Source organism: Salvelinus fontinalis, chromosome 4 (genome assembly GCF_029448725.1).
Source record: "Salvelinus fontinalis isolate EN_2023a chromosome 4, ASM2944872v1, whole genome shotgun sequence".
Lineage (NCBI taxonomy): Eukaryota > Metazoa > Chordata > Actinopteri > Salmoniformes > Salmonidae > Salvelinus > Salvelinus fontinalis.
Window position 1 is genome coordinate 31539443 of NC_074668.1, and position 14201 is coordinate 31553643.

Genomic DNA, 14201 nt, shown 5'->3' on the forward strand with positions numbered 1-14201 from the left:
ATTAATAACTTCACCATGCTCAAAGGGATATTCAATGTCTGCTTTTGAAATGTTTTACCCATCTAATTTTTACCCAAAGACCTCCCTGGTCTTTGTGGTTGAATCTGTGCTGGAAATTCACTACTCGATTGAGGGACCTTACAGATAATTGTATGGATGGGGGTAATCATTCAAAAATCATGTTAATTACTATTATTGCACAGAGTGAGTCCATGACATGTATTATGTGACTTGTTAAGCACATTTTTACTCCTGAACGTATTTAGGCTTGCCATAACAATGGGGTCGAATACTTATTGACTCAAGACATTTCCACTTTTCATTTTTAATTAATATAAATAATAATCTAAAACATAATTCCACTTTGACATTATGGGGTATTGTGTGTAGGCCAGTGACACAACATTTCAATTGAATCCATTTTAAATTCAGACTGTAACACAACAAATTAGGGAAAAATTCAAGGGGTGTATGTAATTAACTCCTAGTCTTTGAGAACACTGAAAAGCATGCCAGTATAGCATTGGACCTGGTCCTATTGAAAAGGCCTCACACTAAATTGGCAGTGGGCTATTGACAATCCCTCTCTTGCGATGTTGGTGAAGCCTTTTTTTACCATGAAGAAACTAAGAGGATAATACTTTTTAGTTTTACTTTGCATGTTTTTAAAGAAACATCTATAATCAGTAGTGACAATATTTTGAATAAATCTCAGACTACAGCACGATAGCAGAAGATAAATCGTCTTACCAGCAGTTGGCTAATCTCCATGAAGTCAAACATCTGGTTCTCGTGCATCTTTGCCAGCTGTTTACCCATCTCAATGGCTTTCTCCCACATCTGAACAGACACATGCAGCAGTTGGAAAAAAAATGAATTAAATATCAACATGAGATGTGAACATGATCTAGACATCACCATCTGTCCCTCACTAACACCTCTATTCAATCAAACCCAGACAGCAGGTTTCAGGGGTGATGTACTGTGGTAGGCACGTGTACCGATAGGCATCTACCTGTGCAGAGCACATGCCCATTTGCCATTCCAGTGTCCAAGGGCCCTTTTCGGTGGAGGTATAATTTCCTCACCATTTTGTCGTTGTTGTTCTGAACCCACTGCCCGCAAATAGTCGTTAAATAACATTTTATTTGTCACATGCGCCGAATACAACAGGCCCTTTCCCAACAATGCCGAGTTAAAAAGTAAGAAAAATGTGCAAATAAGAAAATCAGGAAATAGTAACACAATAAAATAGCAACAACGAGGCTATATACAAGGAGTACCGGTACCGACTCAATGTGCAGGGGTACGAGGTTGTTGAAGTAATTGAGGTAATATGTACATATACACTAACGTTTAAAAGCTTGGGGTCACTTAGAAATTTCCTTATTTTTGAAAGAAAAGCACATTTTTTGTCCATTAAAATAACATCAAATTGATCAGAAATACAGTGTAGACATTGTTAATGTTGTAAATGACTATTGTAGCTGGAAACGTCTGATTTTTTATGGAATATCTACATAGGCGTAGAGGCCCATGATCAGCAAATCAAAACAAATCCAATTTTATTTGTCACATACACATGGTTAGCAGATGTTAATGCGAGTGTAGCGAAATGCTTGTGCTTCTAGTTCTGACATTTACATTTACATTACATTTAAGTTATTTAGCAGACGCTCTTATCCATGCAGTAATATCTAACAAGTAATCTAACCGAACAATTTCACAACATCAACCTTATACACACAAGCGTAAAGGAATGAATAAGAATATGTACATAAATATATATGGATGAGCGATGGACAAACGGCATAGGCAAGATGCAGTAGATGGTAGATGCAGTAGAGTACAGTATATACATATGAGATGAGTAATGTCGGGTATGTAAACATTATATAAAGTGGCATTGTTTAAAGTGGCTAGTGATACATTTATTACATACATTTTTAATTATTAAAGTGGCAAGAGATGAGTCAGTATGTTGGCAGCAGCCACTCAATGTTAGTGATGGCTGTTTAACAGTCTGATGGCCTTTAGATAGAAGCTGTTTTTCAGTCTCTCGGTCCCAGCTTTGATGCACCTGTACTGACCTCGTCTTCTGGATGATAGCAGAGTTAACAGGCAGTGGCTCGGGTGGTTGTTGTCCTTGACGATCTTTTTGGCCTTCCTAGGTGTCCTGGAGGGCAGATAGTTTGCCCCCGGTGATGTGTTGTGCAGACCTCACTACCCTCTGGAGAGCCTTACGGTTGTGGGCAGAGCAGTTGCCGTATACAGCCCGACAGGATGCTCTCGATTGTGCATCTGTAAAAGTTTGTGACTGTTTTTGGTGACAAGCCAAATTTCTTCAGCCTCCTGAGGTTGAAGAAGGCGCTGCTGCGCCTTCTTCACCACGCTGTCTGTGTGGGTGGACCATTTCAGTTTGTCCGTGATGTGTACGCCGAGGAACTTAAAACTTTCCACCTTCTCCACTACTGTCCCGTCAATGTGGATAGGGGGCTGCTCCCTCTGCTGTTTCCTGAAGTTCACAATCATCTCCTTTGTTTTGTTGACATTGAGTGTGAGGTTGTTTTCCTGACACCACACTCCGAGGGCCCTAGCCTCCTCCCTTTAGGCAGTCTTGTCGTTGTTGGTAATCAAGCCTACCACTGTAGTGTCGTCTGCAAACTTGATGATTGAGTTGGAGGCGTGCATGGCCACGCAGTCATGGGTGAACAGGGAGTACAGGAGAGGGCTGAGAATGCACCCTTGTGGGGTCCCAGTGTTGAGGATCAGCGGGGTGGAGATGTTGTTACCTACCCTCACCACCTGGGGGCGGCCCGTCAGGAAGTCCAGGACCCAGTTGCACAGAGCAGGGTCGAGACCCAGGGTCTTGAGCTTAATAACGAGTTTGGAGGGTACTATGATGTTAAATGCTGAGCTGTAGTCAATGAACAGCATTCTCACATAGGTATTCCTCTTGTCCAGATGGGTTAGGGCAGTGTGCAGTGTGATTGCGATTGCGTCGTCTGTGGACCTATTGGGGCGGTAAGCAAATTGGAGTGGATCTTGGGTGTCAGGTAGGTAGCACTTCATAATGACGGAAGTGAGTGCTACGGGGCGATAGTCATTTAGCTCAGTTACCTTCGCTTTCTTGGGAACAGGAACAATGGTGGCCCTCTTGAAGCATGTGGGAACAGCAGACTGGGATAGGGATTGATTTAATATGTCCGTAAACACACCAGCCAGCTGGTCTGCGCAAGCTCTGAGGACGCAGCTGGGGATACCGTCTGGGCCGGCAGCCTTGCGAGGGTTAACACGTTTAAATGTTTTACTCACGTTTGCTGCAGTGAAGGAGAGCCCGCAGGTTTTGGTAACGGGCTGTGTCAGTGGCACTGTGTTGTCCTCAAAGCGAGCAAAGCAGTTGTTTAGTTTGTCTGGGAGCAAGACATCGTGGTCCGCGACGGGGCTGGTTTTCCTTTTGTAGTCCGTGATTGACTGTAGACCCTGCCACATACCTCTCGTGTCTGAGCCGTTGAATTGCGACTCTACTTTGTCTCTATACTGACGCGTAGCTTGTTTGATTGCCTTGCGGAGGGAATAGCTATACTGTTTGTATTCAGTTATGATTTCGGTAACCTTGCCCTGATTAAAAGCAGTGGTTCGCGCTTTCAGTTTTGCGCGAATGCTGCCATCAATCCACGGTTTCTGGTTGGGGAATGTTTTAATAGACGCTGTGGGTACAACATCACTGATGCATTTGCTAATAAACTCGCTCACCGAATCAGCATATTCATCAATGTTGTTGTTCGACGCTATGCGGAACATATCCCAGTCCACGTGATCGAAGCAATCTTGAAGCGTGGAATCCGATTGGTCGGACCAGCGTTGAACAGACCTGAGCACGGGCGCGTCCTGTTTTAGTTTCTGTCTATAGGCTGGGAGCAACAAAATGGAGTCGTGGTCAGATTCTCCGAAAGGAGGGCTTTATATGCTTCGCGGAAGTTAAAATAACAATGATCCAGGGTATTGCCAGCCCGGGTTGCGCATTCGATATGCTGATACAATTTAGGGAGCCTTGTTTTCAGATTAGCCTTGTTAAAATCCCCAGCTACAATAAATGAAGCCTCAGGATATGTGGTTTCCAGTTTACATAGAGTCAACTGAAGTTATTTCAGGGCCGTCGATGTGTCTGATTGGTGCGGGATATACACAACTGTGATTTTGATCGAAGAGAATTCTCTTAGATAATGCGGCCGGCATTTGATTGTAAGGAATTCTAGGTCAGGTGAACAAAAGGAATTGAGTTCTTGTATGTTGTTATGATCACACCACGTCACCATGATGACATATCCCGAGTGAGCCATGTTTCCGTGAAACAAAGAACATTGCAATCTCTGATTCGGATTTCATCTCCCTTGTTGTCAAGAGACTGGACATTGGCGAATAGTATGCTCGGGAGCGGTGCGCGATGTGCCCGTCTACGGCGCCTGACCAGAAGACCGCTCCGTCTGCCCCTTCTGCGGCGCCGTTGTTTTGGGACGCTGGCTGGGATCCGGTCCATTGTCCTGGGTGGTGGACCAAACGGAGGATCCACTTCGGGAATGTTGTATTCCTGGTCGTAATGTTGGTGAGTTGACGTTGCTCTTATATCCAATAGTTCCTCCCAACTGTATGTAATAAAACCTAATATTTCCTGGGGTAACAATGTAAGAAATAACACATAAAAAAAAACTAAATACTGCATAGTTTCCTAGGAACGCGAAGCGAGGCGGCCATCTCTGTCGGCGCCGGATGTTCCTCAGCAACCATCACTCCTGTGTTCCAATGGCACGTTGTGTTAGCTAATCCAAGTTTATAATTTGAAAAGGCTAATTGATCATTAGAAAACCCTTTAGCACAGCTGAAAACTGGCCTTCTTTAGACTACTTGATTATCTGGAGCATCAGCATTTGTGGGTTCGATTACAGGCTCAAAATGGCCAGAAACAAATAACTTTCTTCTGAAACCTCAGTCTATTCTTGTTCTGAGAAATGAAGGCTATTCCAGAGGAGAAATTGCTAAGAAACTGAAGATCTCTACAACGTTGTGTACTACTCCCTTCACAGGACAGCGGAAACTTGCACTAACCAGAATAAAAAGAGGAGTGGGAGGCCCCGGTGCACAACTGAGCAAGAGGACAAGTACATTAGTGTCTAGTTTGAGAAACAGACGCCTCACAAGTCCTCACGTGGCAGCTTCATTAAATAGTACCCGCAAAACACCAGTCTCAACGTCAACAGTGAAGAGGCGACTCCGGGATGCTGGCCTTCTAGACAGAGTTTCAAAGAAAAAGACATATCTCAGACTGGCCAATAAAAAGAAAAGAACACCGACACTGGACAGAAGAACTCTGCCTAGAAGGCCAGCATCCCGGAGTCGCCTCTTCACTGTTGACTTTGAGATTGGTGTTTTGGTATTATTTCATGAAGCTGCCAGCTATTTGCACTATTTAATGAAGCTGTAGCTATTTGATTAGCTGTTCAGCTGTCTTATGGCTTGGGGGTAAAAGCTGTTCAGGAGCCCTTTGGTCGCAGACAAAAGAAAGAAAAACCCTTGAATGAGTAGGTGTGTCCAAACGTTTTTACTGGTACTGTGTACTGAATAAAAATATTACAAAAAATGTAAGGCACTGCATCTCAGTGCTAGAGGCGTCACAACAGAACCGATTCCAGGCTGTATCACAACCGGACGTGATTGGGAGTCCCATAGGGAGGCGCACAATTGGCCCAGCATCGTACGGGTTAGGAATTGGCCGGGGTAGGCCGTCATTGTAATTTGTTCTTAACTGACTTCCCTAGTTAAATAAAGGTTAAATAAAAATACCTTCAAACAATGGACCTCAAGATTTCATCAAGGTATAATTGTGCATTTAATTTGCCATCGAAATAATGCAATAGTGTTTATAAATCGGTAGCTTATGCCTGCCCATACCATAACGCCACCGCCACCATGGGGCACTCTGTTCACAACGTTGACATCAGCAACTCGCTCACACACATGACGCCATACACATGGTCTGCGGTTGTAAGGCCGGTTGGAAGTACTGCCATAATCTCTAAAACAATGATGGAGGTGGCTTATGGTAGAGAAATTAACATTAAATGTTCTGGTAACAGCTCTGGTGGACATTCCTGCAGTCAGCATGCCAATTGCCCGCTCCCTCAAAACTTGAGACATCTGTGGCATTGTGTTGTGTGACAAAACTGCACATTTTAGAATGGCCTTGTATTGTCCCCAGTGTAATGATCATGCTGTTTAATCAGCTTCTTGATATGCCACACCTATCAGGTGGATGGATTATCTTGGCATAGGAGAAATGCTCACTAACAGGGATGTAAACAAATTTGTGCATAACATGAGAGAAATAAGCTTTTTGTGCATATGCAACATTTCTGGGATCACTTTACATGCTGCATTCATATTTTTTTCATATTTTTGTTCATTATAGTAAAGGTGGCTACAGTATTTCTTACAATCTTCTATTTTGACTAGATTTGTGTTGTTCATTGTTAATAAGTGCAGCATTTTTTCCAGTTCAAAATAGTTTTGCACTGCTCACACAGTGGTTGAATCAATGTGGTTCCAAGTGGGCAGATTGTGCTGCTTTCCTCTCTTCTGTAATAACTGCTCAACGAGTTTGTGACCACGGTTGCTGGAATTCTTTGAGCACATGCCCCCCAAAAGGTATGTGCATGGCCATGTACTGTAGTGAACAGTAGTAATCTGTAAATCTGGTAACCATGTTTGATTGAATATGGCCATCAGATTATTTTGTTGCAAATTCAACTGACACAAATATCGCTGGCAGTAGCTCTTGTGGTATGTTCAGGGGTAAGTAGCATAGGAGCTCTAACCCTCCAGATGCGGTCAAATATATTGGCACTCTTGCACAATTCACTATTTCTTCTCAAATAAGTTTAAATTTAAAAAACTGATGGGGTTCACACGTGTTTTTGTTTGATTTACAACTGCACCCCAAAATAAATCTAAACTGAAAATGAGATTTTTCAGTTCAAAGTCATAAAATGGCCTTGATGATTCTCAGCAATGATCCTACTTGTGTTAAATTGCAGGTGCCTACAGGGTAAAAATAGCCATTCAACCAGTTTTGAAAAGAGAAAACAGAACATTCTGCTCCATTGCAAAGTGCAAGGGAGCCAATATACTGAACTTCATGTGAAGATCAGGGTTCCTAATAGGGTAACTGTAGTGAGGATGAGGGTGGGAACTCACTTTTCCCTTGTCCAAATAACAGATTATCTCCTGGAAGAGCCTCTCTTTGAGCTCCTGCTGGGTCCAGACATGTTGGCCGTCACCAGGGATCAGATGAGGTGCACAGGGCTTGTCAGACCACTGAGGTGGACACAATACACAAATTGCATTTAGTTTTCTAGTAATGTATGTTATAGTATGTTAACTGTAATTTTAGGGAAATATTCAAAAGACTGATGTTTTTATTGAAAGTCGAATTGAATGTTGAGTGAGACCTCAAGGAGTTCGGCATGAAGTAACAGGGTGTAGGCTGCCTCTGTGTAGTTCTCACAGACAAGGTGTAAATCCCTCAGCTTGTACAGATACCTGAGGACGTATTCAGTATTTTAGAGTGATATCTAACAAAATGGGATGCAAAGAAGACTATTCATTTATCCAACTGTCTCACCGTATGTAAATGTCTTCCCGTTTCTTCTCTTTATAGAAATTCTGTCACAACCAAAATAAAAACAGTGGAAAAACTCAGGTTTGGTTCAAATGTTTGATGATAACATTTAGTAAAAAATGAATTGGTTCAATGTAGAAACATAACATCTTCATATACTACTCCTCTGAGGTGGTGAATGTGGCTCAATCGTTCAAACTATATTGTGAGTTCCACATAAACCAGTCCAATGGATTAGATAGTGCCTGGTGAGCTCCCCTCTGCATCTTAGTTGGGTACTGTAAGGGCGTACCAGGACGTTGACGGTGCAGCTCATGCGGAGCTCAGGGCTCTCGTCATGTGTGATGGTGCGGTATGCCAGTAGCTTCTCCAGCAGACTGCTGAGCAGCAGAGCCAGCTCCTCCCCTGACTGATACAGGTATCTGTGCCTCCGGCAGTGCTCCAGTAGCCTACACAATACCAACAATGCAATATAGATAAATAGCCCTTATTTTGTTTTTGAATATGAAACTATGAGGTAATAAGAATAAGAAAAAGGCATCAGCCTCTGATTGGCAGGGTGCTTACGTTTTCTCCAGCAGGATTTTGTACTGTTCATCCCCACGGCCTCCCTCTACTTCCTGATCCAACTTGGTGATCAGTTCATTCTCAAACTGCATTTACAGGCAGACATATTAAAAACACATCACACATGCCAATGCAAGGATCAGTTCAGCCAAATAAAGCTGGGAAACTCTATTTGTACAGTTATACTGTAAAGTCAGACAGGCAACACTACCGTGGGCAGCTATCTCACCATGTCAAAGGTACGGCTGGGAGTGAAGTTGTGCTCACACTGCATCATGTCAAAGAAGATGGGGATGGTGGCTTTCCTAAGCTCTGGCTCAGGCACCAGGGTAGCCTCCAGGATGGGCCCCACCATGGCAGGGATGAATTTCATCTTGTGGGGGCCTGAGGGATACACACAGGATGCAGTTAGAATGTTACACAGGGTTCATTTGAAAGGGCAATAAGCCACACTCCTTTTTCATGCAAACAAAAAGACAGTAAACTCATAAAGCTGTAAACAAAAAGCGGGCCACCATGAAACTAGGCAATAAAACAACAATGTCTAGCTTCTCTCCTATCAGAGCATGTTTCCACTGAACAGGCCATTCTGTAGACGTCTCTATTTGAGGAGTTCCTGTCTCACAGAGATAACAACTACCGGAAGGTACTTACCAAGATTATACCACATGTCTCTGATCTTAAAGCCAATGCTCTTCCTCATGTCTCCATACCTGTAACCACATCATAGAATGACACTACATGCAGTAGAGCATGAATACATATTTACTAACAGGAGCATTTACAGTGCATTCAGAAAGTATTCATACCCCTTTACTTTTCCCCAAAGGTTTTGTGTTGCACCCTGATCTACACATAATACCCCATCATGTCAAAGTGTAATTTAGTTTTTTGAAATTTTTACAAATTAATAAAAAATTAAAAGCTGAATATGTTTTCAGTCAAAAGTATTCAACCCCTTTGTTATGGCAAGCCCAAATAAGTTCAGGAGAAAAATGTGCTTAACAAATCCCATAATAAGTTGCATGGACTCATTCTGTGTTCAATAATAGTGTTTAACATAATTTTTCTATGACTACCCCATCTCTGTACCCCACACATACAATTATCTGTAAAAGTCCCTCAATCGCGTTGTGAATTTCAAGCACAGATTCAACCACAAAGACCAGGGAAGATTTTCAATGCCTCGCAAAGGACACTGATTGCACGATGTGTAAAAAAATTAAAATAAAAAGCAGAAATTGAATATCCCTTTGAGCATGGTGAAGTTAATAATTAGGCTTTGGATGGAGTATAAATACACCCAGTCACTACAAAGATACAGGCGTCCTTCCTAACTCAGTTGCCGTAGAGAAAGGAAACTGCTCAAGGATTTCACCATTAGGCCGATGGTGACAGAGCTCGCTGTTGTTTTAAAAGAATATTGGGCAAATATTGTACAATTCAGGTGTGCAAAGCTCTAGAGACTTAAGCAAAAAATACTCAAAATTGAATCGCTGCCAAAGGTGTTTCTAACATCTATTGACTCAGGGGGGTGCATACTTATCTCATCAAGATAGTGATTTATTTCTATTAATTTATAGCAAATATTGTAATTTTTCGACCACTTTGACATAACAGAGTATTTAGATCGTTGAACAATTAAAAAATTTAATAAATGTTCATCCTACTTTGTAACACAACAAAGGGTAGAAAAAGTAAAGGGGTGTGAATACTGTACATCAATTAAAATACACTGTGCAATTTGGATTTTTCTTGTGTAATTATTTATTTTTGGGAATTTAAATATTACACTCATACACAAAATAAAGAAAAAAAGGACATACTTGTTAAGTATTTTGTTCCGTTTCTCTTGAGAGAAGGACTCCAGCTGCAATGACTTGTGGGTAAGGAATGCCACAGTCAGATGGAAGTAGTTGTTCCATAGCTGAAGAGAGGAGAATATGATAAACATTTTTACATGGACAATGAGACAATGATTGAGTTAAGATTACATTAGGAGAGAGACACAGATGTCTTTTGTCCACCCCATTAAGAGGTGGAGACTTGAGACCCACCTGCAGCTCAAAGTGGGTCTGGTCTAGGAAGTACATGTTGAGGACCTCAGAGTACTGGTTGATGGCCCGCAGAAACACCCCAATCTGTAGAAGGTTCATGGTCATCCAGTCAGAGGGGAAAATGTTCCCCATCAGGTCCTTAAACATGATGAATGTCTCCATCAGGAAGTCCTGTAGTGGGCCAGGGAGAACAGTTACCTTGCCTGTACTGCAAGTACCTGGATTTATGCATCTTCATGTCTGCACAAACATGGGATTGTGTTTCTAACCAAGTCCATTGATTAGTAACAAGTTAAACTATGCGCAGCAGGTACCTAAGCTTTCCTCATTTTAGACCCACACACCTCAGTAAAGAAGCAAGGACAGGGAGATCCTCACATTGTTCCAAGTCAGTCCCATGAAATGTCTATAATCAATAACCACTTCAGGCGCAGTTACAAGCACCAGTGGTTGAATACCAGCTATCGACTGGATGACTCAGGAAGAGCCATGCCCAGGGCAGGCGGAGCGGACCACTTACAATAATGTCCTGTCTGGTCTTGAAAATACTTATGTAGTGGGCGTAGTGCATGTCATCCATTTGCTTCAAGATGGCAGTCATGCAGGCTAGGTAATGACCCTGGTATGGAGAAGACAGAGCATCAGTCACCTTAGCTGAAAAACTAGTTTAGGTTCCCACATACAGTACCAGTCAAAGGTTTAGACACACCTACTCATTCAAGGGTTTTTCTTTATTTTTACTCTTTTCTACATTGTGGAATAATAGTGAAGACATCAAAACTATGAAATAACACATATGGAATCATGTAGTAACAAAAAAAAGTGTATTTTAGATTCTTCAAAGTAGCCACCCTTTGCCTTGATGATAACTTTGCACACTTTTGGCAAATTTATTTCCTTCTTAATACGTATGAGCCAATCAGTTGTGTTGTGACAAAGTAGGGGTGGTGTACATAAGATAGCCCTATTTGGTAAAAGACCAAGTCCATATTATTGCAAGAACAGCTCAAATAAGAAAAGAAAACGACAGCCATCATTACTTTAAGACAAGAAGGTCAGTCAATGCGGAAAATGTGCATCGCAAAAACCATCAAGCTGTCACGCCCTGACCTTAGAGAGCCATTTTATTTCTCTATTGGGTTAGGTCAGGGTGTGATTTGGGGTGGGCATTCTATGTTGTCTATTTCTTTGTTTTTGGCAGCTCCCAATCAGAGGCAGCTGTCTATCGTTGTCTCTGATTGGGAATCATACTTAGGCAGCCCTTTTTCCCACTTTCTGTTGTGTGATCTTGTCTTTTTGTGTTGCATGTGTTTGTACTACTAGCTTTACGTTCGTTGAGTTGTTTATTGTTTTTTTGGTGGAACATTTACAATTAAAGGAAAATGTACGCCTACCACGCTGCACCTTGTTCTCATTCCGACAACAGCCGTAACACAAGCGCTCTGACGAAACTGGCTCTCGTGAGACCCAGAGTTACCTCTGCTGCAGAGGATAAGTTCATTAGAGTTACCAGCCTCAGAAATTGCAGCCCAAATAAATGCTTCACAGAGTTCAAGTAACAGACACATCTCAACATCAACTGTTCAGAAGAGACTGCGTGAATCAGGCATTCATGGTCGAATTGCTGCAAAGAAACCACTACTAAAGGACACCAATAATAAGAAGAGACATGCTTGGGCAAAGAAACACGAGCAATGGACATTAGACCAGTGGAAATCTGTCCCTTGGTCTGATGAGTCCAAATTTTTGATTTTTGGTTCCAACTGCCGTGTCTTTGTGAGACACAGCGTAGGTGAACGGATGATCTCCGCATGTGTGGTTCCCACCGTGAAGCATTGAGTAGGTGTGATGGTGGAGCGATTTGCTGGTGACACTGTCAGTGATTTATTTAGAATTCAAGGCACACTTAACCAGCATGGCTACAACATCATTCTGCAGCAATACGCCATCCCATCTGGTTTGCACTTAGTGGGACTATCATTTGTTTTTCAACAGGACAATGACCCAACACACATCCAGGCTGTGTAAGGGCTATTTGAAAAAGAAGGAGAGTGATGGAGTGCTGCATCAGATGACCTTGCCTCCACAATTACCCGACCTCAACCCAATTGAGAACGTTTGGGATGAGTTGGACCGCAGAGTGAAGGAAAATCATCCAACAAGTGCTCAGAATATGTGGGAACTCCTTCAAGACTGTTGGAAAAGCATTCCAGGAGAAGGTGGTTGAGAGAATGCCAAACGTGTGCAAAGCTGTCATCAAGGCAAAGGGTGGCTACTTTGAAGAATCTCAAATATAAAATATATTTAGATTTGTTTAACAATTTTTGGGTTACTACATGATTCCATATGTGTTATTTTATCATTTTGATGTATTCACAATTATTCTACAATGTAGAAAATAGTAAAAGTAAAGAAAACCTCTTGAATGAGTAGTTGTGTCAAAACTTTTGACTGGTACGGTATAACATGTTATATGCTTATAACCTGCTTATATTGTTAAATGCTTATAAGTGCTAACTAAGTTATATACTGTATAGGATGCATAGAAGCAGATTTTCAGCACTGTGCCTTATACATGGAAACTTAAAATAAAGTATTAGGCTACCAACTGAACAAATTTAAATAGCTTTAGAGTTAGATGAAGAAGAAGAGTCTTACAATGAGAGGGGAGGTTCTGCTCATGCTGATGACAGTGCGATTGATTCTGCGAAGCAGCCGCTCCATAATCAGCTGGACATGAGCCCGGGTTGGACCCTGAGGACACAGACAAGCAGCTCAGATAAATAATATACGTATGTTTCAAAACCCATCCAGTTAGAGTCAGGGATGTGACTGATTTCAGTGTTTCCAGCAGCAGAGATAGAGATGTGCTGTAGCAATTAGCCACTCACCACATCCTTGCGGTCCAGGTTGTCAAGCACAGTGCTGAGCAGCTGAACACAGGCCTCGTGGTCAGGCTTATTGGAGTGGTCATCCAGCTGCCCACTCAGCTGGTCAGTCAACAGTGGCAAGAGGACATCTCGACACTCTGTGGGGTCAAAGACAAATAGAGACCATTCAAATGTGTCATCATGTGGTTCTGTTTTTAAATAGAGATTATTATAAAGTTGTGTTTTAACCAGAGGCGCCACAGTACCTGGCTTTTTGAAAAGGCCACTCTCCACCATCTTACACATGCAACCAAGCTTCTGGCGCACCAGCTGAGAGTCAGGGATGCTCTCGATGAACTTGGTCAGAAGAACACTAGTGAGGGAGAGACAGGAAGACATACAGAAAAAGGCAAGGACATGTGACAATGTCACTATCTTTTCTAAACAGGAAACAGTATAATTTCTGCAGCGATTTTACTGTTAAAATGTCATTACAAGGAGTTACCTGAGCTCCACAGGGTCAAAGACATTTTTTATGTCATTAATGATGGTGGGGAGGTATTTCAGTATCGCCCCCTGAAAAAGACAAGGTCTCAAAAGTGTTTTAAAAAGAACATGAGGGAAATATCACTGGATACATTTTTACAGAGCTAGTCAACTAAAAAGTGTTTATCAAGTAAAACTTGAACCATCTTTCATGAAGCCTGTCACGCCCTGGCCTTAGTATTCTTTGTTTCATTTATTATTTTAGTTAGGTCAGGGTGTGACATGGGGAAGGTATGTGTTTTTTGTATTGTCTAGGGTGGTTGTATGGTTTAGGGGGTTAAGTAGAGTAGATGGGTTAGTGTTCAGTGTAGGTGTCTAGGAAAGTCTATGGTTGCCTGAATTGGTTCTCAATCAGAGACAGCTGGTTATTGTTGTCTCTGATTGGGAGCCATATTTAAGGCAGCCATGGGCTTTAGCTGTTTGTGGGTAATTGTCTATGTTGAACGTTTGTTGCTTGTCTGTGCACTTACGTTATTTAGCTTCGCG

At 42.1% G+C, this 14201-nt stretch overlaps 1 protein-coding gene across 2 annotated transcripts in view; it reads right to left on the reverse strand.

Annotated features, from left to right (window-relative positions):
- Window positions 1-14201, reverse strand: part of LOC129853525 (dedicator of cytokinesis protein 5-like) — a 45650-nt gene that overhangs the window by 10754 nt on the left and 20695 nt on the right. For both annotated transcript variants that reach the window (XM_055919657.1, XM_055919656.1), the window contains exons 24-38: window positions 13675-13745; window positions 13436-13542; window positions 13191-13327; window positions 12958-13053; window positions 10820-10918; window positions 10300-10470; window positions 10069-10169; window positions 8897-8955; window positions 8472-8626; window positions 8243-8328; window positions 7968-8124; window positions 7679-7719; window positions 7506-7596; window positions 7252-7371; window positions 751-840 (exon numbers count right to left, since the gene is read on the reverse strand). In XM_055919657.1, the coding sequence (XP_055775632.1) occupies window positions 751-840; window positions 7252-7371; window positions 7506-7596; window positions 7679-7719; window positions 7968-8124; window positions 8243-8328; window positions 8472-8626; window positions 8897-8955; window positions 10069-10169; window positions 10300-10470; window positions 10820-10918; window positions 12958-13053; window positions 13191-13327; window positions 13436-13542; window positions 13675-13745 (1581 nt within the window). The remainder of the gene's footprint in view (window positions 1-750; window positions 841-7251; window positions 7372-7505; window positions 7597-7678; window positions 7720-7967; window positions 8125-8242; window positions 8329-8471; window positions 8627-8896; window positions 8956-10068; window positions 10170-10299; window positions 10471-10819; window positions 10919-12957; window positions 13054-13190; window positions 13328-13435; window positions 13543-13674; window positions 13746-14201) is intronic.